The following is a 23,017-nucleotide window of genomic DNA, read 5'->3' on the forward strand; positions in this document are numbered from 1 at the left end:
TATAGACCTATGATGCAGTAGTAGATCACCCTGGCCTATAGACCTATGATACAGTAGGAGATCACCCCGGTCTATAGACCTATAATACAGTAGGAGATCACCCTGGTCTATAGGCCTATTATACAGTAGGATATCACCCTGGTCTATAGGCCTATTATACAGTAGGATATCACCCTGGTCCATAGACCTATGATACAGTAGGAGATCACCCTGGTCTATTGGCCTATTATACAGTAGGAGATCACTCTGGTCTATAGACCTATGATACAGTAGGAGATCACCCTGGTCTATAGACCTATGATACAGTAGGAGATCACTCTGGTCTATAGACCTATGATGCAGTAGGAGATCACCCTGGTCTATAGGCCTATGATACAGTAGGAGATCACCCTGGTCTATAGACCTATGATACAGTAGGAGATCACCCTGGTCTATTGGCCTATTATACAGTAGGAGATCACTCTGGTCTATAGACCTATGATACAGTAGGAGATCACCCTGGTCTATAGACCTATGATACAGTAGGAGATCACCCTGGTCTATAGACCTATGATACAGTAGGAGATCACTCTGGTCTATAGACCTATGATGCAGTAAGAGATCACCCTGCTCTATAGGCCTATTATACAGTAGGAGATCATCCTGGTCTATAGACCTATGATACAGTAGGAGATCACCCTGGTCTATAGACCTATGATACAGTAGGAGACCACCCTGGTCTATAGATCTATGATACAGTAGGAGATCACCCTGGTCTATAGACCTATGATAGAGCAGGAGATCACCCTGGTCCATAGACCTATGATACAGTAGGAGATCACCCTGGTCCATAGGCCTATGATACAGTAGGAGATCACCCTGGTCTATAGACCTATGATACAGTAGGAGATCTCCCTGGTCTATAGGCCTATTATACAGTAGGAGATCACCCTGGCCTATAGACCTATGATACAGTAGGAGATCACCCCGGTCTATAGACCTATAATACAGTAGGAGATCACCCTGGTCTATAGGCCTATTATACAGTAGGAGATCACCCTGGTCTATAGGCCTATTATACAGTAGGAGATCACCCTGGTCCATAGACCTATGATACAGTAGGAGATCACCCTGGTCTATTGGCCTATTATACAGTAGGAGATCACTCTGGTCTATAGACCTATGATACAGTAGGAGATCACCCTGGTCTATAGACCTATGATACAGTAGGAGATCAACCTGGTCTATAGACCTATGATACAGTAGGAGATCACCCTGGTCCATAGACCTATGATGCAGTAGTAGATCACCCTGTTCTATAGACCTATGATACGGTAGGAGATCACCTTGGTCTATAGACTTATGATACAGTAGGAGATCACCCTGGTCTATAGACCTATGATACAGTAGGAGATCACTCTGGTCTATAGACCTATGATGCAGTAAGAGATCACCCTGCTCTATAGGCCTATTATACAGTAGGAGATCATCCTGGTCTATAGACCTATGATACAGTAGGAGATCACCCTGGTCTATAGGCCTATTATACAGTAGAAGATCACTCTGGTCTATAGACCTATGATACAGTAGGAGATCACCCTGGTCAATAGACCTATGATACAGTAGGAGATCACCCTTGTCTATAGACCTATGATGCAGTAGGAGATCACCCTGGTCTATAGACCTATGATACAGTAGTAGATCACCCTGGTCTATAGACCTATTATACAGTAGTAGATCACCCTGGTCTATAGTCCTATGATGCAGTTGTATATCACCCTGGTCTATATACCTATGATGCAGTAGGAGATCACCCTGGTCTATAGACCTATGATACAGTAGGAGATCACCTTGGTCTATAGACCTATGATACAGTAGGAGATCACCCTGGTCTATTGGCCTATTAAACAGTAGGAGATCACTCTGGTCTATAGACCTATAATACAGTAGGAGATCACCCTGGTCTATAGGCCTATTATACAATATGAGATCACCCTAGTCTATAGGCCTATTATACAGTAGGAGATCACCCTGGTCTATAGACCTATAATACAGTAGGAGATAACCCTGGTCTATAGACCTATGATACAGTAGGAGATCACCCTGGTCTATAGACCTATGATACAGTAGGAGATCACCCTGTTCCATAGACCTATGATGCAGTAGTAGATCACCCTGTTCTATAGACCTATGATACAGTAGGAGATCACCTTGGTCTATAGACCTATGATATAGTAGGAGATCACCCTGGCCTATATACCTATGATACAGTAGGAGATCACCCTGGTCTATAGACCTATAATACAGTAGGAGATCACCCTGGTCTATAGACCTATGATACAGTAGGAGATCACCCTGGTCTATAGGCCTATGATACAGTAGGAGATCACCTTGGTCTATAGACCTATGATATAGTAGGAGATCACCCTGGCCTATATACCTATGATACAGTAGGAGATCACCCCGGTCGATAGACCTATAATACAGTAGGAGATCACCCTGGTCTATAGACCTATGATACAGTAGGAGATCACCCTGGTCTATAGGCCTATGATACAGTAGGAGATCACCCTGGTCTATAGACCTATGATACAGTAGGAGATCACCCTGGTCTATAGACCTATGATAGAGCAGGAGATCACCCTGGTCCATAGACCTATGATACAGTAGGAGATCACCCTGGTCCATAGGCCTATGATACAGTAGGAGATCACCCTGGTCTATAGACCTATGATACAGTAGGAGATCACCCTGGTCTATAGGCCTATTATACAGTAGGAGATCACTCTGGTCTATAGACCTATGATGCAGTAGGAGATCACCCTGGTCTATAGACCTATGATACAGTAGTAGATCACCCTGGTCTATAGACCTATGATGCAGTAGTAGATCACCCTGGCCTATAGACCTATGATACAGTAGGAGATCACCCCGGTCTATAGACCTATAATACAGTAGGAGATCACCCTGGTCTATAGACCTATGATACAGTAGGAGATCACCCTGGTCTATTGGCCTATTATACAGTAGGAGATCACTCTGGTCTATAGACCTATGATACAGTAGGAGATCACCCTGGTCTATAGACCTATGATACAGTAGGAGATCACCCTGGTCTATAGACCTATGATACAGTAGGAGATCACTCTGGTCTATAGACCTATGATGCAGTAAGAGATCACCCTGCTCTATAGGCCTATTATACAGTAGGAGATCATCCTGGTCTATAGACCTATGATACAGTAGGAGATCACCCTGGTCTATAGACCTATGATACAGTAGGAGACCACCCTGGTCTATAGATCTATGATACAGTAGGAGATCACCCTGGTCTATAGACCTATGATAGAGCAGGAGATCACCCTGGTCCATAGACCTATGATACAGTAGGAGATCACCCTGGTCCATAGGCCTATGATACAGTAGGAGATCACCCTGGTCTATAGACCTATGATACAGTAGGATATCTCCCTGGTCTATAGGCCTATTATACAGTAGGAGATCACTCTGGTCTATAGACCTATGATGCAGTAGGAGATCACCCTGGTCTATAGACCTATGATACAGTAGTATATCAACCTGGTCTATAGAACTATGATGCAGTAGTAGATCACCCTGGCCTATAGACCTACGATACAGTAGGAGATCACCCCGGTCTATAGACCTATAATACAGTAGGAGATCACCCTGGCCTATAGGCCTATTATACAGTAGGAGATCACCCTGGTCTATAGGCCTATTATACAGTAGGAGATCACCCTGGTCCATAGACCTATGATACAGTAGGAGATCACCCTGGTCTATTGGCCTATTATACAGTAGGAGATAACTCTGGTCTATAGACCTATGATACAGTAGGAGATCACCCTGGTCTATAGACCTATGATGCAGTAGGAGATCACCTTGGTCTATAGACCTATGATACAGTAGTATATCAACCTGGTCTATAGAACTATGATGCAGTAGTAGATCACCCTGGCCTATAGGCCTATGATACAGTAGGAGATCACCTTGGTCTATAGACCTATGATATAGTAGGAGATCACCCTGGCCTATATACCTATGATACAGTAGGAGATCACCCCGGTCGATAGACCTATAATACAGTAGGAGATCACCCTGGTCTATAGACCTATGATACAGTAGGAGATCACCCTGGTCTATAGGCCTATGATACAGTAGGAGATCACCCTGGTCTATAGACCTATGATACAGTAGGAGATCACCCTGGTCTATAGACCTATGATAGAGCAGGAGATCACCCTGGTCCATAGACCTATGATACAGTAGGAGATCACCCTGGTCCATAGGCCTATGATACAGTAGGAGATCACCCTGGTCTATAGACCTATGATACAGTAGGAGATCACCCTGGTCTATAGGCCTATTATACAGTAGGAGATCACTCTGGTCTATAGACCTATGATGCAGTAGGAGATCACCCTGGTCTATAGACCTATGATACAGTAGTAGATCACCCTGGTCTATAGACCTATGATGCAGTAGTAGATCACCCTGGCCTATAGACCTATGATACAGTAGGAGATCACCCCGGTCTATAGACCTATAATACAGTAGGAGATCACCCTGGTCTATAGACCTATGATACAGTAGGAGATCACCCTGGTCTATTGGCCTATTATACAGTAGGAGATCACTCTGGTCTATAGACCTATGATACAGTAGGAGATCACCCTGGTCTATAGACCTATGATACAGTAGGAGATCACCCTGGTCTATAGACCTATGATACAGTAGGAGATCACTCTGGTCTATAGACCTATGATGCAGTAAGAGATCACCCTGCTCTATAGGCCTATTATACAGTAGGAGATCATCCTGGTCTATAGACCTATGATACAGTAGGAGATCACCCTGGTCTATAGACCTATGATACAGTAGGAGACCACCCTGGTCTATAGATCTATGATACAGTAGGAGATCACCCTGGTCTATAGACCTATGATACAGTAGGATATCTCCCTGGTCTATAGGCCTATTATACAGTAGGAGATCACTCTGGTCTATAGACCTATGATGCAGTAGGAGATCACCCTGGTCTATAGACCTATGATACAGTAGTATATCAACCTGGTCTATAGAACTATGATGCAGTAGTAGATCACCCTGGCCTATAGACCTACGATACAGTAGGAGATCACCCCGGTCTATAGACCTATAATACAGTAGGAGATCACCCTGGCCTATAGGCCTATTATACAGTAGGAGATCACCCTGGTCTATAGGCCTATTATACAGTAGGAGATCACCCTGGTCCATAGACCTATGATACAGTAGGAGATCACCCTGGTCTATTGGCCTATTATACAGTAGGAGATAACTCTGGTCTATAGACCTATGATACAGTAGGAGATCACCCTGGTCTATAGACCTATGATGCAGTAGGAGATCACCTTGGTCTATAGACCTATGATACAGTAGTATATCAACCTGGTCTATAGAACTATGATGCAGTAGTAGATCACCCTGGCCTATAGACCTACGATACAGTAGGAGATCACCCCGGTCTATAGACCTATAATACAGTAGGAGATCACCCTGGTCTATAGGCCTATTATACAGTAGGAGATCACCCTGGTCTATAGGCCTATTATACAGTAGGAGATCACCCTGGTCCATAGACCTATGATACAGTAGGAGATCACCCTGGTCTATTGGCCTATTATACAGTAGGAGATCACTCTGGTCTATAGACCTATGATGCAGTAGGAGATCACCCTGGTCTATAGGCCTATGATACAGTAGGAGATCACCCTGGTCTATAGACCTATGATACAGTAGGAGATCACCCTGGTCTATAGACCTATGATACAGTAGGAGACCACCCTGGTCTATAGATCTATGATACAGTAGGAGATCACCCTGGTCTATAGACCTATGATAGAGCAGGAGATCACCCTGGTCCATAGACCTATGATACAGTAGGAGATCACCCTGGTCCATAGGCCTATGATACAGTAGGAGATCACCCTGGTCTATAGACCTATGATACCGTAGGAGATCACCCTGGTCTATAGGCCTATTATACAGTAGGAGATCACTCTGGTCTATAGACCTATGATGCAGTAGGAGATCACCCTGGTCTATAGACCTATGATACAGTAGTAGATCACCCTGGTCTATAGACCTATGATGCAGTAGTAGATCACCCTGGTCTATAGACCTATGATGCAGTAGGATATAACCCTGGTCTATAGACCTATGATACAGTAGAAGATCGCCTTGGTCTATAGACCTATGATACAGTGGGAGATCACCCTGGTCTATAGACCTATGATGCAGTAGTAGATCACCCTGGTCTATAGACCTATGATGCAGTAGGATATCACCCTGGTCTATAGACCTATGATACAGTAGGAGATCGCCTTGGTCTATAGACCTATGATACAGTAGGAGATCACCCTGGTCTATAGACCTATGATACAGTAGGAGATCACCCTGGTCTATAGACCTATGATACAGTAGGAGATCACTCTGGTCTATAGACCTATGATGCAGTTGGAGATCACCCTGGTCCATAGGCCTATGATACAGTAGGAGATCACCCTGGTCTATAGACCTATGATACAGTAGGAGATCACCCTGGTCTATTGGCCTATTATACAGTAGGAGATCACTCTGGTCTATAGACCTATGATACAGTAGGTCTATAGACCTATGATGCAGTAGTAGATCACCCTGGTCTATAGACCTATGATGCAGTAGGATATCACCCTGGTCTATAGACCTATGATACAGTAGAAGATCGCCTTGGTCTATAGACCTATGATACAGTAGGAGATCACCCTGGTCTATAGACCTATGATGCAGTAGTAGATCACCCTGGTCTATAGACCTATGATGCAGTAGGATATCACCCTGGTCTATAGACCTATGATACAGTAGGAGATCGCCTTGGTCTATAGACCTATGATACAGTAGGAGAACAACCTGGTCTATAGACCTATGATACAGTAGGAGATCACCCTGGTCTATAGACCTATGATACAGTAGGAGATCACTCTGGTCTATAGACCTATGATGCAGTAGGAGATCACCCTGGTCTATAGGCCTATGATACAGTAGGAGATCACCCTGGTCTATAAACATATGATACAGTAGGAGATCACCCTGGTCTATAGACCTATGATATAGTAGGAAACCACCCTGGTCTATAGATCTATGATACAGTAGGAGATCACCCTGGTCTATAGACCTATGATAGAGCAGGTGATCACCCTGGTCTATAGACCTATGATACAGTAGGAGATCACCCTGGTCTATTGGCCTATTATACAGTAGGAGATCACTCTGGTCTATATACCTATTATACAGCAGGAGATCACCCTGGTCTATAGACCTATGATACAGTAGGAGATCACCCTGGTCTATAGACCTATGATGCAGTAGGAGATCACCCTGCTCTATAGGCCTATTATACAGTAGGAGATCATCCTGGTCTATAGACCTATGATACAGTAGGAGATCACCCTGGTCTATAGACCTATGATACAGTAGGAGACCACCCTGGTCTATAGATCTATGATACAGTAGGAGATCACCCTGGTCTATAGACCTATGATAGAGCAGGAGATCACCCTGGTCCATAGACCTATGATACAGTAGGAGATCACCCTGGTCCATAGGCCTATGATACAGTCGGAGATCACCCTGGTCTATAGGCCTATTATACAGTAGGAGATCACTCTGGTCTATAGACCTATGATGCAGTAGGAGATCACCCTGGTCTATAGACCTATGATACAGTAGTAGATCAACCTGGTCTATAGAACTATGATGCAGTAGTAGATCACCCTGGCCTATAGACCTACGATACAGTAGGAGATCACGCCCGGTCTATAGACCTATAATACAGTAGGAGATCACCCTGGTCTATAGGCCTATTATACAGTAGGAGATCACCCTGGTCTATAGGCCTATTATACAGTAGGAGATCACCCTGGTCCATAGACCTATGATACAGTAGGAGATCACCCTGGTCTATTGGCCTATTATACAGTAGGAGATCACTCTGGTCTATAGACCTATGATACAGTAGGAGATCACCCTGGTCTATAGACCTATGATATAGTAGGAGATCACCCTGGTCTATAGACCTATGATACAGTAGGAGATCACTCTGGTCTATAGACCTATGATGCAGTAGGAGATCACCCTGGTCTATAGACCTATGATAGAGCAGGAGATCACCCTGGTCCATAGACCTATGATACAGTAGGAGATCACCCTGGTCCATAGGCCTATGATACCGTAGGAGATCACCCTGGTCTATAGGCCTATTATACAGTAGGAGATCACTCTGGTCTATAGACCTATGATGCAGTAGGAGATCACCCTGGTCTATAGACCTAAGATGCAGTAGGATATCACCCTGGTCTATAGACCTATGATACAGTAGAAGATCGCCTTGGTCTATAGACCTATGATACAGTAGGAGATCACCCTGGTCTATAGACCTATGATGCAGTAGTAGATCACCCTGGTCTATAGACCTAGGATGCAGTAGGATATCACCCTGGTCTATAGACCTATGATACAGTAGGAGATCGCCTTGGTCTATAGACCTATGATACAGTTGGAGAACAACCTGGTCTATAGACCTATGATACAGTAGGAGATCACCCTGGTCTATAGACCTATGATACAGTAGGAGATCACTCTGGTCTATAGACCTAAGATGCAGTAGGATATAACCCTGGTCTATAGACCTATGATACAGTAGAAGATCGCCTTGGTCTATAGACCTATGATACAGTGGGAGATCACCCTGGTCTATAGACCTATGATGCAGTAGTAGATCACCCTGGTCTATAGACCTATGATGCAGTAGGATATCACCCTGGTCTATAGACCTATGATACAGTAGGAGATCGCCTTGGTCTATAGACCTATGATACAGTAGGAGATCACCCTGGTCTATAGACCTATGATACAGTAGGAGATCACCCTGGTCTATAGACCTATGATACAGTAGGAGATCACTCTGGTCTATAGACCTATGATGCAGTTGGAGATCACCCTGGTCCATAGGCCTATGATACAGTAGGAGATCACCCTGGTCTATAGACCTATGATACAGTAGGAGATCACCCTGGTCTATTGGCCTATTATACAGTAGGAGATCACTCTGGTCTATAGACCTATGATACAGTAGGTCTATAGACCTATGATGCAGTAGTAGATCACCCTGGTCTATAGACCTATGATGCAGTAGGATATCACCCTGGTCTATAGACCTATGATACAGTAGAAGATCGCCTTGGTCTATAGACCTATGATACAGTAGGAGATCACCCTGGTCTATAGACCTATGATGCAGTAGTAGATCACCCTGGTCTATAGACCTATGATGCAGTAGGATATCACCCTGGTCTATAGACCTATGATACAGTAGGAGATCGCCTTGGTCTATAGACCTATGATACAGTAGGAGAACAACCTGGTCTATAGACCTATGATACAGTAGGAGATCACCCTGGTCTATAGACCTATGATACAGTAGGAGATCACTCTGGTCTATAGACCTATGATGCAGTAGGAGATCACCCTGGTCTATAGGCCTATGATACAGTAGGAGATCACCCTGGTCTATAAACATATGATACAGTAGGAGATCACCCTGGTCTATAGACCTATGATATAGTAGGAAACCACCCTGGTCTATAGATCTATGATACAGTAGGAGATCACCCTGGTCTATAGACCTATGATAGAGCAGGTGATCACCCTGGTCTATAGACCTATGATACAGTAGGAGATCACCCTGGTCTATTGGCCTATTATACAGTAGGAGATCACTCTGGTCTATATACCTATTATACAGCAGGAGATCACCCTGGTCTATAGACCTATGATACAGTAGGAGATCACCCTGGTCTATAGACCTATGATGCAGTAGGAGATCACCCTGCTCTATAGGCCTATTATACAGTAGGAGATCATCCTGGTCTATAGACCTATGATACAGTAGGAGATCACCCTGGTCTATAGACCTATGATACAGTAGGAGACCACCCTGGTCTATAGATCTATGATACAGTAGGAGATCACCCTGGTCTATAGACCTATGATAGAGCAGGAGATCACCCTGGTCCATAGACCTATGATACAGTAGGAGATCACCCTGGTCCATAGGCCTATGATACAGTCGGAGATCACCCTGGTCTATAGGCCTATTATACAGTAGGAGATCACTCTGGTCTATAGACCTATGATGCAGTAGGAGATCACCCTGGTCTATAGACCTATGATACAGTAGTAGATCAACCTGGTCTATAGAACTATGATGCAGTAGTAGATCACCCTGGCCTATAGACCTACGATACAGTAGGAGATCACGCCCGGTCTATAGACCTATAATACAGTAGGAGATCACCCTGGTCTATAGGCCTATTATACAGTAGGAGATCACCCTGGTCTATAGGCCTATTATACAGTAGGAGATCACCCTGGTCCATAGACCTATGATACAGTAGGAGATCACCCTGGTCTATTGGCCTATTATACAGTAGGAGATCACTCTGGTCTATAGACCTATGATACAGTAGGAGATCACCCTGGTCTATAGACCTATGATATAGTAGGAGATCACCCTGGTCTATAGACCTATGATACAGTAGGAGATCACTCTGGTCTATAGACCTATGATGCAGTAGGAGATCACCCTGGTCTATAGACCTATGATAGAGCAGGAGATCACCCTGGTCCATAGACCTATGATACAGTAGGAGATCACCATGGTCCATAGGCCTATGATACCGTAGGAGATCACCCTGGTCTATAGGCCTATTATACAGTAGGAGATCACTCTGGTCTATAGACCTATGATGCAGTAGGAGATCACCCTGGTCTATAGACCTAAGATGCAGTAGGATATCACCCTGGTCTATAGACCTATGATACAGTAGAAGATCGCCTTGGTCTATAGACCTATGATACAGTAGGAGATCACCCTGGTCTATAGACCTATGATGCAGTAGTAGATCACCCTGGTCTATAGACCTAGGATGCAGTAGGATATCACCCTGGTCTATAGACCTATGATACAGTAGGAGATCGCCTTGGTCTATAGACCTATGATACAGTTGGAGAACAACCTGGTCTATAGACCTATGATACAGTAGGAGATCACCCTGGTCTATAGACCTATGATACAGTAGGAGATCACTCTGGTCTATAGACCTAAGATGCAGTAGGAGATCACCCTGGTCTATAGGAATATGATACAGTAGGAGATCACCCTGGTCTATAAACATATGATACAGTAGGAGATCACCCTGGTCTATAGACCTATGATATAGTAGGAAACCACCCTGGTCTATAGATCTATGATACAGTAGGAGATCACCCTGGTCTATAGACCTATGATAGAGCAGGAGATCACCCTGGTCTATAGACCTATGATACAGTAGGAGATCACCCTGGTCTATTGGCCTATTATACAGTAGGAGATCACTCTGGTCTATATACCTATTATACAGCAGGATATCACCCTGGTCCATAGACCTATGATACAGTAGGAGTTCACCCTGGTCTATTGGCCTATTATACAGTAGGAGATCACTCTGGTCTATAGACCTATGATACAGTAGGTCTATAGACCTATGATGCAGTAGTAGATCACCCTGGTCTATAGACCTATGATGCAGTAGGATATCACCCTGGTCTATAGACCTATGATACAGTAGAAGATCGCCTTGGTCTATAGACCTATGATACAGTAGGAGATCACCCTGGTCTATAGACCTATGATGCAGTAGTAGATCACCCTGGTCCATAGACCTATGATACAGTAGGTGATCACCCTGGTCTATAGACCTATGATATAGTAGGAGATCACCCTGGTCTATAGACCTATGATACAGTAGGAGATCACTCTGGTCTATAGACCTATGATGCAGTAGGAGATCACCCTGGTCTATAGACCTATGATAGAGCAGGAGATCACCCTGGTCCATAGACCTATGATACAGTAGGAGATCACCATGGTCCATAGGCCTATGATACCGTAGGAGATCACCCTGGTCTATAGGCCTATTATACAGTAGGAGATCACTCTGGTCTATAGACCTATGATGCAGTAGGAGATCACCCTGGTCTATAGACCTAAGATGCAGTAGGATATCACCCTGGTCTATAGACCTATGATACAGTAGAAGATCGCCTTGGTCTATAGACCTATGATACAGTAGGAGATCACCCTGGTCTATAGACCTATGATGCAGTAGTAGATCACCCTGGTCTATAGACCTAGGATGCAGTAGGATATCACCCTGGTCTATAGACCTATGATACAGTAGGAGATCGCCTTGGTCTATAGACCTATGATACAGTTGGAGAACAACCTGGTCTATAGACCTATGATACAGTAGGAGATCACCCTGGTCTATAGACCTATGATACAGTAGGAGATCACTCTGGTCTATAGACCTAAGATGCAGTAGGAGATCACCCTGGTCTATAGGAATATGATACAGTAGGAGATCACCCTGGTCTATAAACATATGATACAGTAGGAGATCACCCTGGTCTATAGACCTATGATATAGTAGGAAACCACCCTGGTCTATAGATCTATGATACAGTAGGAGATCACCCTGGTCTATAGACCTATGATAGAGCAGGAGATCACCCTGGTCTATAGACCTATGATACAGTAGGAGATCACCCTGGTCTATTGGCCTATTATACAGTAGGAGATCACTCTGGTCTATATACCTATTATACAGCAGGATATCACCCTGGTCCATAGACCTATGATACAGTAGGAGTTCACCCTGGTCTATTGGCCTATTATACAGTAGGAGATCACTCTGGTCTATAGACCTATGATACAGTAGGTCTATAGACCTATGATGCAGTAGTAGATCACCCTGGTCTATAGACCTATGATGCAGTAGGATATCACCCTGGTCTATAGACCTATGATACAGTAGAAGATCGCCTTGGTCTATAGACCTATGATACAGTAGGAGATCACCCTGGTCTATAGACCTATGATGCAGTAGTAGATCACCCTGGTCTATAGACCTACGATGCAGTAGGATATCACCCTGGTCTATAGACCTATGATACAGTAGGAGATCGCCTTGGTCTATAGACCTATGATACAGTAGGAGAACAACCTGGTCTATAGACCTATGATGCAGTAGGAGATCACCCTGGTCTATAGGCCTCTGATACAGTAGGAGATCACCCTGGTCTATAGACCTATGATACAGTAGGAGATCACCCTGGTCTATAGACCTATGATATAGTAGGAAACCACCCTGGTCTATAGATCTATGATACAGTAGGAGATCACCCTGGTCTATAGACCTATGATAGAGCAGGAGATCACCCTGGTCCATAGACCTATGATACAGTAGGTGATCACCCTGGTCCATAGGCCTATGATACAGTAGGAGATCACCCTGGTCTATAGACCTATGATACAGTAGCAGATCACACTGGTCTATAGGCCTATTATACAGTAGGAGATCACCCTGGTCTATAGACCTATGATACAGTAGGAGATCACCCTGGTCCATAGACCTATGATGCAGTAGTAGATCACCCTGTTCTATAGACCTATGATACAGTAGGAGATCACCTTGGTCTCTAGACCTATGATACAGTAGGAGATCACCCTGGTCTGTAGACCTATGATACAGTAGGAGATCACCCTGGTATATAGACCTATGATACAGTAGGAGATCACCCTGGTCTATTGGCCTATTATACAGTAGGAGATCACTCTGGTCTATATACCTATTATACAGCAGGATATCACCCTGATCCATAGACCTATGATACAGTAGGAGTTCACCCTGGTCTATTGGCCTATTATACAGTAGGAGATCACTCTGGTCTATAGACCTATGATACAGTAGGTCTATAGACCTATGATGCAGTAGTAGATCACCCTGGTCTATAGACCTATGATGCAGTAGGATATCACCCTGGTCTATAGACCTATGATACAGTAGAAGATCGCCTTGGTCTATAGACCTATGATACAGTAGGAGATCACCCTGGTCTATAGACCTATGATGCAGTAGTAGATCACCCTGGTCTATAGACCTACGATGCAGTAGGATATCACCCTGGTCTATAGACCTATGATACAGTAGGAGATCGCCTTGGTCTATAGACCTATGATACAGTAGGAGAACAACCTGGTCTATAGACCTATGATACAGTAGGAGATCACCCTGGTCTATAGACCTATGATACAGTAGGAGATCACTCTGGTCTATAGACCTATGATGCAGTAGGAGATCACCCTGGTCTATAGGCCTCTGATACAGTAGGAGATCACCCTGGTCTATAGACCTATGATATAGTAGGAAACCACCCTGGTCTATAGATCTATGATACAGTTGGAGATCACCCTGGTCTATAGACCTATGATAGAGCAGGAGATCACCCTGGTCCATAGACCTATGATACAGTAGGAGATCACCCTGGTCCATAGGCCTATGATACAGTAGGAGATCACCCTGGTCTATAGACCTATGATACAGTAGCAGATCACACTGGTCTATAGGCCTATTATACAGTAGGAGATCACCCTGGTCTATAGACCTATGATACAGTAGGAGATCACCCTGGTCCATAGACCTATGATGCAGTAGTAGATCACCCTGTTCTATAGACCTATGATACAGTAGGAGATCACCTTGGTCTCTAGACCTATGATACAGTAGGAGATCACCCTGGTCTGTAGACCTATGATACAGTAGGAGATCACCCTGGTATATAGACCTATGATACAGTAGGAGATCACTCTGGTCTATAGACCTATGATGCAGTAGGAGATCACCCTGGTCTATAGGCCTATGATACAGTAGGAGATCACCCTGGTCTATAGACCTATGATACAGTAGGAGATCACTCTGGTCTATAGACCTATGATACAGTAGGTCTATAGACCTATGATGCAGTAGTAGATCACCCTGGTCTATAGACCTATGATGCAGTAGGATATCACCCTGGTCTATAGACCTATGATACAGTAGAAGATCGCCTTGGTCTATAGACCTTTGATACAGTAGGAGATCACCCTGGTCTATAGACCTATGATGCAGTAGTAGATCACCCTGGTCTATAGACCTACGATGCAGTAGGATATCACCCTGGTCTATAGACCTATGATACAGTAGGAGATCGCCTTGGTCTATAGACCTATGATACAGTAGGAGAACAACCTGGTCTATAGACCTATGATACAGTAGGAGATCACCCTGGTCTATAGACCTATGATACAGTAGAAGATCACTCTGGTCTATAGACCTATGATGCAGTAGGAGATCACCCTGGTCTATAGGCCTATGATACAGTAGGAGATCACCCTGGTCTATAGACCTATGATACAGTAGGAGATCACCCTGGTCTATAGACCTATGATATAGTAGGAAACCACCCTGGTCTATAGATCTATGATACAGTAGGAGATCACCCTGGTCTATAGACCTATGATAGAGCAGGAGATCACCCTGGTCCATAGACCTATGATACAGTAGGAGATCACCCTGGTCCATAGACCTATGATACAGTAGGAGATCACCCTGGTATATAGACCTATGATACAGTAGGAGATCACTCTGGTCTATAGACCTATGATGCAGTAGGAGATCACCCTGGTCTATAGGCCTATGATACAGTAGGAGATCACCCTGGTCTATAGACCTATGATACAGTAGGAGATCACTCTGGTCTATAGACCTATGATACAGTAGGTCTATAGACCTATGATGCAGTAGTAGATCACCCTGGTCTATAGACCTATGATGCAGTAGGATATCACCCTGGTCTATAGACCTATGATACAGTAGAAGATCGCCTTGGTCTATAGACCTTTGATACAGTAGGAGATCACCCTGGTCTATAGACCTATGATGCAGTAGTAGATCACCCTGGTCTATAGACCTACGATGCAGTAGGATATCACCCTGGTCTATAGACCTATGATACAGTAGGAGATCGCCTTGGTCTATAGACCTATGATACAGTAGGAGAACAACCTGGTCTATAGACCTATGATACAGTAGGAGATCACCCTGGTCTATAGACCTATGATACAGTAGAAGATCACTCTGGTCTATAGACCTATGATGCAGTAGGAGATCACCCTGGTCTATAGGCCTATGATACAGTAGGAGATCACCCTGGTCTATAGACCTATGATACAGTAGGAGATCACCCTGGTCTATAGACCTATGATATAGTAGGAAACCACCCTGGTCTATAGATCTATGATACAGTAGGAGATCACCCTGGTCTATAGACCTATGATAGAGCAGGAGATCACCCTGGTCCATAGACCTATGATACAGTAGGAGATCACCCTGGTCCATAGGCCTATGATACAGTAGGAGATCACCCTGGTCTATAGACCTATGATACAGTAGCAGATCACACTGGTCTATAGGCCTATTATACAGTAGGAGATCACCCTGGTCTATAGACCTATGATACAGTAGGAGATCACCCTGGTCCATAGACCTATGATGCAGTAGTAGATCACCCTGTTCTATAGACCTATGATGCAGTAGGAGATCACCCTGGTCTATAGGCCTATGATACAGTAGGAGATCACCCTGGTCTATAGACCTATGATACAGTAGGAGATCACCCTGGTCTGTAGACCTATGATACAGTAGGAGATCACCCTGGTATATAGACCTATGATACAGTAGGAGATCACTCTGGTCTATAGACCTATGATGCAGTAGGAGATCACCCTGGTCTATAGGCCTATGATACAGTAGGAGATCACCCTGGTCTATAGACCTATGATACAGTAGGAGATCACCCTGGTCTATAGACCTATGATATAGTAAGAAACCACCCTGGTCTATAGATCTATGATACAGTAGGAGATCACCCTGGTCTATAGACCTATGATAGAGCAGGAGATCACCCTGGTCCATAGACCTATGATACAGTAGGAGATCACCCTGGTCCATAGGCCTATGATACAGTAGGAGATCACCCTGGTCTATAGACCTATGATACAGTAGCAGATCACCCTGGTCTATAGGCCTATTATACAGTAGGAGATCACTCTGGTCTATAGACCTATGAATCAGTAGGATATCACCCTGGTCTATAGACCTATGATACAGTAGGAGATCGCCTTGGCCTATAGACCTATGATACAGTAGGAGATCACCCTGGTCTATAGACCTGTGATACAGTAGAAGATCCCCTGGTCTATAGACCTATGATACAGTAGGAGATCACCCTGGTCTATAGACCTATGATACAGTAGGAGATCACCCTGGTCTATAGACCTATGATACTGTAGGAGATCACCCTGGTCTATAGACCTATGATACAGTAGGAGATCACCCTGGTCTAGAGACATATGATACAGTAGGAGATCACCCTGGTCTATAGACCTATGATACAGTAGGAGATCACCCTGGTCTATAGACCTATGCTACACTAGCAGATCACCCTAGTCTATAGACCTATGATACAGTAGGAGATCACCCTGGTCCATAGACCTATGCTACAGTAGGAGATCACCCTGATCTATAGGCCTATTATACAGTAGGAGATCACCCTGGTCTATAGACCTATGATACAGTAGGAGATCACCCTGGTCCATAGACCTATGACACAGTAGAAGATCACCCTGGTCCATAGGCCTATGATACAGTAGGAGATAACCCTGGTCTATAGACCTATGATACAGTAGTAGATCACCCTGGTCTATAGACCTATGATGCAGTAGTAGATCACCCTGGTCTATAGACCTATGATACAGTAGGAGATCACCTTGGTCTATAGACCTATGATACAGTAGGATATCACCCTGGCCTATAGACCTATGATACAGTAGGAGATCACCCTGGTCTATAGACCTGTGATACAGTAGGAGATCCCCCTGGTCTATAGACCTATGATACAGTAGGAGATCACCCTGGTCTATAGACCTATGATACAGTAGGAGATCACCCTGGTCTATAGACCTATGATACAGTAGGAGATCACTCTGGTCTATAGAAGTATGATACAGTAGGAGATCACCCTGGTCTATAGACCTATGATACAGTAGGAGATCACCCTGGTACATAGACCTATGATACGGTAGGAGATCACCTTGGTCTATAGACCTATGATACAGTAGGAGATCACCCTGGTCTATAGACCTATGATACAGTAGGAGATCACTCTGGTCTATAGGCCTATGATACAGTATGATATCACCCTGGTCTATAGACCTATGATACAGTAGGAGATCGCCTTGGTCTATAGACCTATGATACAGTAGGGGATCACCCTGGCCTATAGACCTATGATACAGTAGGAGATCACCCTGGTCTATAGACCTATGATACAGTAGGAGATCACCCTGGTCTATAGACCTATGATACAGTAGGAGATCACCCTGGTCTATAGACCTATGATACAGTAGGAGATCACCCTGGTCCATAGACCTGTGATGCAGTAGTAGATCACCCTGTTCTATAGACCTATGATACAGTAGGAGATCACTCTGGTCTATAGACCTATGATGCAGTAGGAGATCACCCTGGTCTATAGGCCTATGATACAGTAGGAGATCACCCTGGTCTATAGATCTATGATACAGTAGGAGATCACCCTGGTCTATAGACCTATGATAGAGCAGGAGATCACCCTGGTCCATAGACCTATGATACAGTAGGAGATCACCCTGGTCCATAGGCCTATGATACAGTAGGAGATCACCCTGGTCTATAGACCTATGATACAGTAGCAGATCACCCTGGTCTATAGGCCTATTATACAGTAGGAGATCACTCTGGTCTATAGACCTATGATGCAGTAGGATATCACCCTGGTCTATAGACCTATGATACAGTAGGAGATCGCCTTGGTCTATAGACCTATGATACAGTAGGAGATTACCCTGGCCTATAGACCTATGATACAGTAGGAGATCACCCTGGTCTATAGACCTGTGATACAGTAGGAGATCCCCTGGTCTATAGACCTATGATACAGTAGGAGATCACCCTGGTCTATAGACCTATGATGCAGTAGGAGATCACCCTGGTCTATAGACCTATGATACTGTAGGAGATCACCCTGGTCTATAGACCTACGATACAGTAGGAGATCACCCTGGTCTAGAGACATATGATACAGTAGGAGATCACCCTGGTCTATAGACCTATGCTACACTAGCAGATCACCCTGGTCTATAGACCTATGCTACACTAGCAGATCACCCTAGTCTATAGACCTATGATACAGTAGGAGATCACCCTGGTCCATAGACCTATGCTACAGTAGGAGATCACCCTGATCTATAGGCCTATTATACAGTAGGATATCACCCTGGTCTATAGGCCTATGATACAGTAGGAGATCACCCTGGTCTATAGACCTATGATACAGTAGGAGATCACCCTGGTCTGTAGACCTATGATACAGTAGGAGATCACCCTGGAATATAGACCTATGATACAGTAGGAGATCACTCTGGTCTATAGACCTATGATGCAGTAGGAGATCACCCTGGTCTATAGGCCTATGATACAGTAGGAGATCACCCTGGTCTATAGACCTATGATACAGTAGGAGATCACCCTGGTCTATAGACCTATGATATAGTAAGAAACCACCCTGGTCTATAGATCTATGATACAGTAGGAGATCACCCTGGTCTATAGACCTATGATAGAGCAGGAGATCACCCTGGTCCATAGACCTATGATACAGTAGGAGATCACCCTGGTCCATAGGCCTATGATACAGTAGGAGATCACCCTGGTCTATAGACCTATGATACAGTAGCAGATCACCCTGGTCTATAGGCCTATTATACAGTAGGAGATCACTCTGGTCTATAGACCTATGATGCAGTAAGATATCACCCTGGTCTATAGACCTATGATACAGTAGGAGATCGCCTTGGCCTATAGACCTATGATACAGTAGGAGATCACCCTGGTCTATAGACCTGTGATACAGTAGAAGATCCCCTGGTCTATAGACCTATGATACAGTAGGAGATCACCCTGGTCTATAGACCTATGATACAGTAGGAGATCACCCTGGTCTATAGACCTATGATACTGTAGGAGATCACCCTGGTCTATAGACCTATGATACAGTAGGAGATCACCCTGGTCTAGAGACATATGATACAGTAGGAGATCACCCTGGTCTATAGACCTATGATACAGTAGGAGATCACCCTGGTCTATAGACCTATGCTACACTAGCAGATCACCCTAGTCTATAGACCTATGATACAGTAGGAGATCACCCTGGTCCATAGACCTATGCTACAGTAGGAGATCACCCTGATCTATAGGCCTATTATACAGTAGGAGATCACCCTGGTCTATAGACCTATGATACAGTAGGAGATCACCCTGGTCCATAGACCTATGACACAGTAGAAGATCACCCTGGTCCATAGGCCTATGATACAGTAGGAGATAACCCTGGTCTATAGACCTATGATACAGTAGTAGATCACCCTGGTCTATAGACCTATGATGCAGTAGTAGATCACCCTGGTCTATAGACCTATGATACAGTAGGAGATCACCTTGGTCTATAGACCTATGATACAGTAGGATATCACCCTGGCCTATAGACCTATGATACAGTAGGAGATCACCCTGGTCTATAGACCTGTGATACAGTAGGAGATCCCCCTGGTCTATAGACCTATGATACAGTAGGAGATCACCCTGGTCTATAGACCTATGATACAGTAGGAGATCACCCTGGTCTATAGACCTATGATACAGTAGGAGATCACTCTGGTCTATAGAAGTATGATACAGTAGGAGATCACCCTGGTCTATAGACCTATGATACAGTAGGAGATCACCCTGGTACATAGACCTATGATACGGTAGGAGATCACCTTGGTCTATAGACCTATGATACAGTAGGAGATCACCCTGGTCTATAGACCTATGATACAGTAGGAGATCACTCTGGTCTATAGGCCTATGATACAGTATGATATCACCCTGGTCTATAGACCTATGATACAGTAGGAGATCGCCTTGGTCTATAGACCTATGATACAGTAGGGGATCACCCTGGCCTATAGACCTATGATACAGTAGGAGATCACCCTGGTCTATAGACCTATGATACAGTAGGAGATCACCCTGGTCTATAGACCTATGATACAGTAGGAGATCACCCTGGTCTATAGACCTATGATACAGTAGGAGATCACCCTGGTCCATAGACCTGTGATGCAGTAGTAGATCACCCTGTTCTATAGACCTATGATACAGTAGGAGATCACTCTGGTCTATAGACCTATGATGCAGTAGGAGATCACCCTGGTCTATAGGCCTATGATACAGTAGGAGATCACCCTGGTCTATAGATCTATGATACAGTAGGAGATCACCCTGGTCTATAGACCTATGATAGAGCAGGAGATCACCCTGGTCCATAGACCTATGATACAGTAGGAGATCACCCTGGTCCATAGGCCTATGATACAGTAGGAGATCACCCTGGTCCATAGACCTATGCTACAGTAGGAGATCACCCTGATCTATAGGCCTATTATACAGTAGGATATCACCCTGGTCTATAGACCTATGATACAGTAGGAGATCACCCTGGTCCATAGACCTATGATACAGTAGAAGATCACCCTGGTCCATAGGCCTATGATACAGTAGGAGATAACCCTTGTCTATAGACCTATGATACAGTAGTAGATCACCCTGGTCTATAGACCTATGATGCAGTAGTAGATCACCCTGGTCTATAGACCTATGATACAGTAGGCGATCACCTTGGTCTATAGACCTATGATACAGTAGGAGATCACCCTGGCCTATAGACCTATGATACAGCAGGAGATCACCCTGGTCTATAGACCTGTGATACAGTAAGAGATCCCCCTGGTCTATAGACCTATGATACAGTAGGAGATCACCCAGGTCTATAGACCTATGATACAGTAGGAGATCACCCTGGTCTATAGACCTATGATACAGTAGGAGATCACTCTGGTCTATAGACCTATGATACAGTAGGAGATCACCTTGGTCTATAGACCTATGATACAGTAGGAGATCACCCTGGTCTATAGACCTATGATACAGTAGGAGATCACTCTGGTCTATAGGCCTATGATACAGTATGATATCACCCTGGTCTATAGACCTATGATACAGTAGGATATCACCCTGGTCTATAGACCTATGATGCAGTAGGAGATCACCCTGGTCTATAGACCTATGATTCAGTAGGAGATCACCTTGGTCTATAGAGCTATGATACAGTAGGAGATCACGCTGGTCTATAGACCTATGATACAGTAGGAGATCACCCTGGTCTATAGACCTATGATACATTACACTCTTAGAATAAAGGGTTCCAAACGGGTCCTCTGGCTGTCCCCATAGGATATTATTTTGGGTTCCAGGTAGAACCCTCTGTGCTTAGTACCAAAAAGGGTTCTACAAACGGTTCTCCTATGGGGACAGCCAAATAACCTTTTTAGATTCTAGATAGTGTAGGAGCGATCACCCTTGGGCACACAGATGGGCACAGAATGAATTAATCTAATTTATATTGAAAACATTTTAAGGAGAGTAGGACTATTATAATACTGTCCACCAACAATATCATCAACTATATGAATTCACATAACAATATCATCAACTATATGAATACACATAACAATATCATCAACTATATGAATACACATAACAATATCATCAACTATATGAATACACATAACAATCGTCGTCTTACCTTTTATCTCTCAATAGAAACAGAGTCTGAATGATCATCAGGTTGTGGAAAGTTACTTTTGTTTGCTCTGCTCATTTGCATATCAGGTTCTACCTGTTCTCTCTTCCTCTCTCTTTACAGCTCTTACAATGTGCCTTGGAATACACTCTACATCTGTCTGCAACTCTATTGGAGGAATGTGACACCATTCTTCCACAAGAAAATCCATAATTTGGTGTTTTGTTGATGGTGGTGTTCTATTGTGTTGAGACCTGGTGACTGAGACGGCCATGGCATATTGTGAAACATC

At 44.1% G+C, this 23,017-nt stretch overlaps 1 protein-coding gene across 1 annotated transcript in view; it reads right to left on the reverse strand.

Annotated features, from left to right (window-relative positions):
• Positions 1-22,812, reverse strand: part of LOC149979029 (NLR family CARD domain-containing protein 3-like) — a 165,027-nt gene extending 142,215 nt beyond the window's left edge. Inside the window, exon 1 of the mRNA XM_090197923.1 lies at positions 22,729-22,812. Within this exon, the coding sequence (XP_090054049.1) occupies positions 22,729-22,766 (38 nt within the window). The 5' untranslated portion in view covers positions 22,767-22,812. The remainder of the gene's footprint in view (positions 1-22,728) is intronic.
• Positions 22,813-23,017: the final 205 nt, after the last annotated feature.

The sequence above is a fragment of the Oncorhynchus mykiss genome, chromosome 13, assembly GCF_057628025.1.
Source record: "Oncorhynchus mykiss isolate SJ-2025 chromosome 13, ASM5762802v1, whole genome shotgun sequence".
Classification (NCBI taxonomy): Eukaryota; Metazoa; Chordata; class Actinopteri; order Salmoniformes; family Salmonidae; genus Oncorhynchus; species Oncorhynchus mykiss.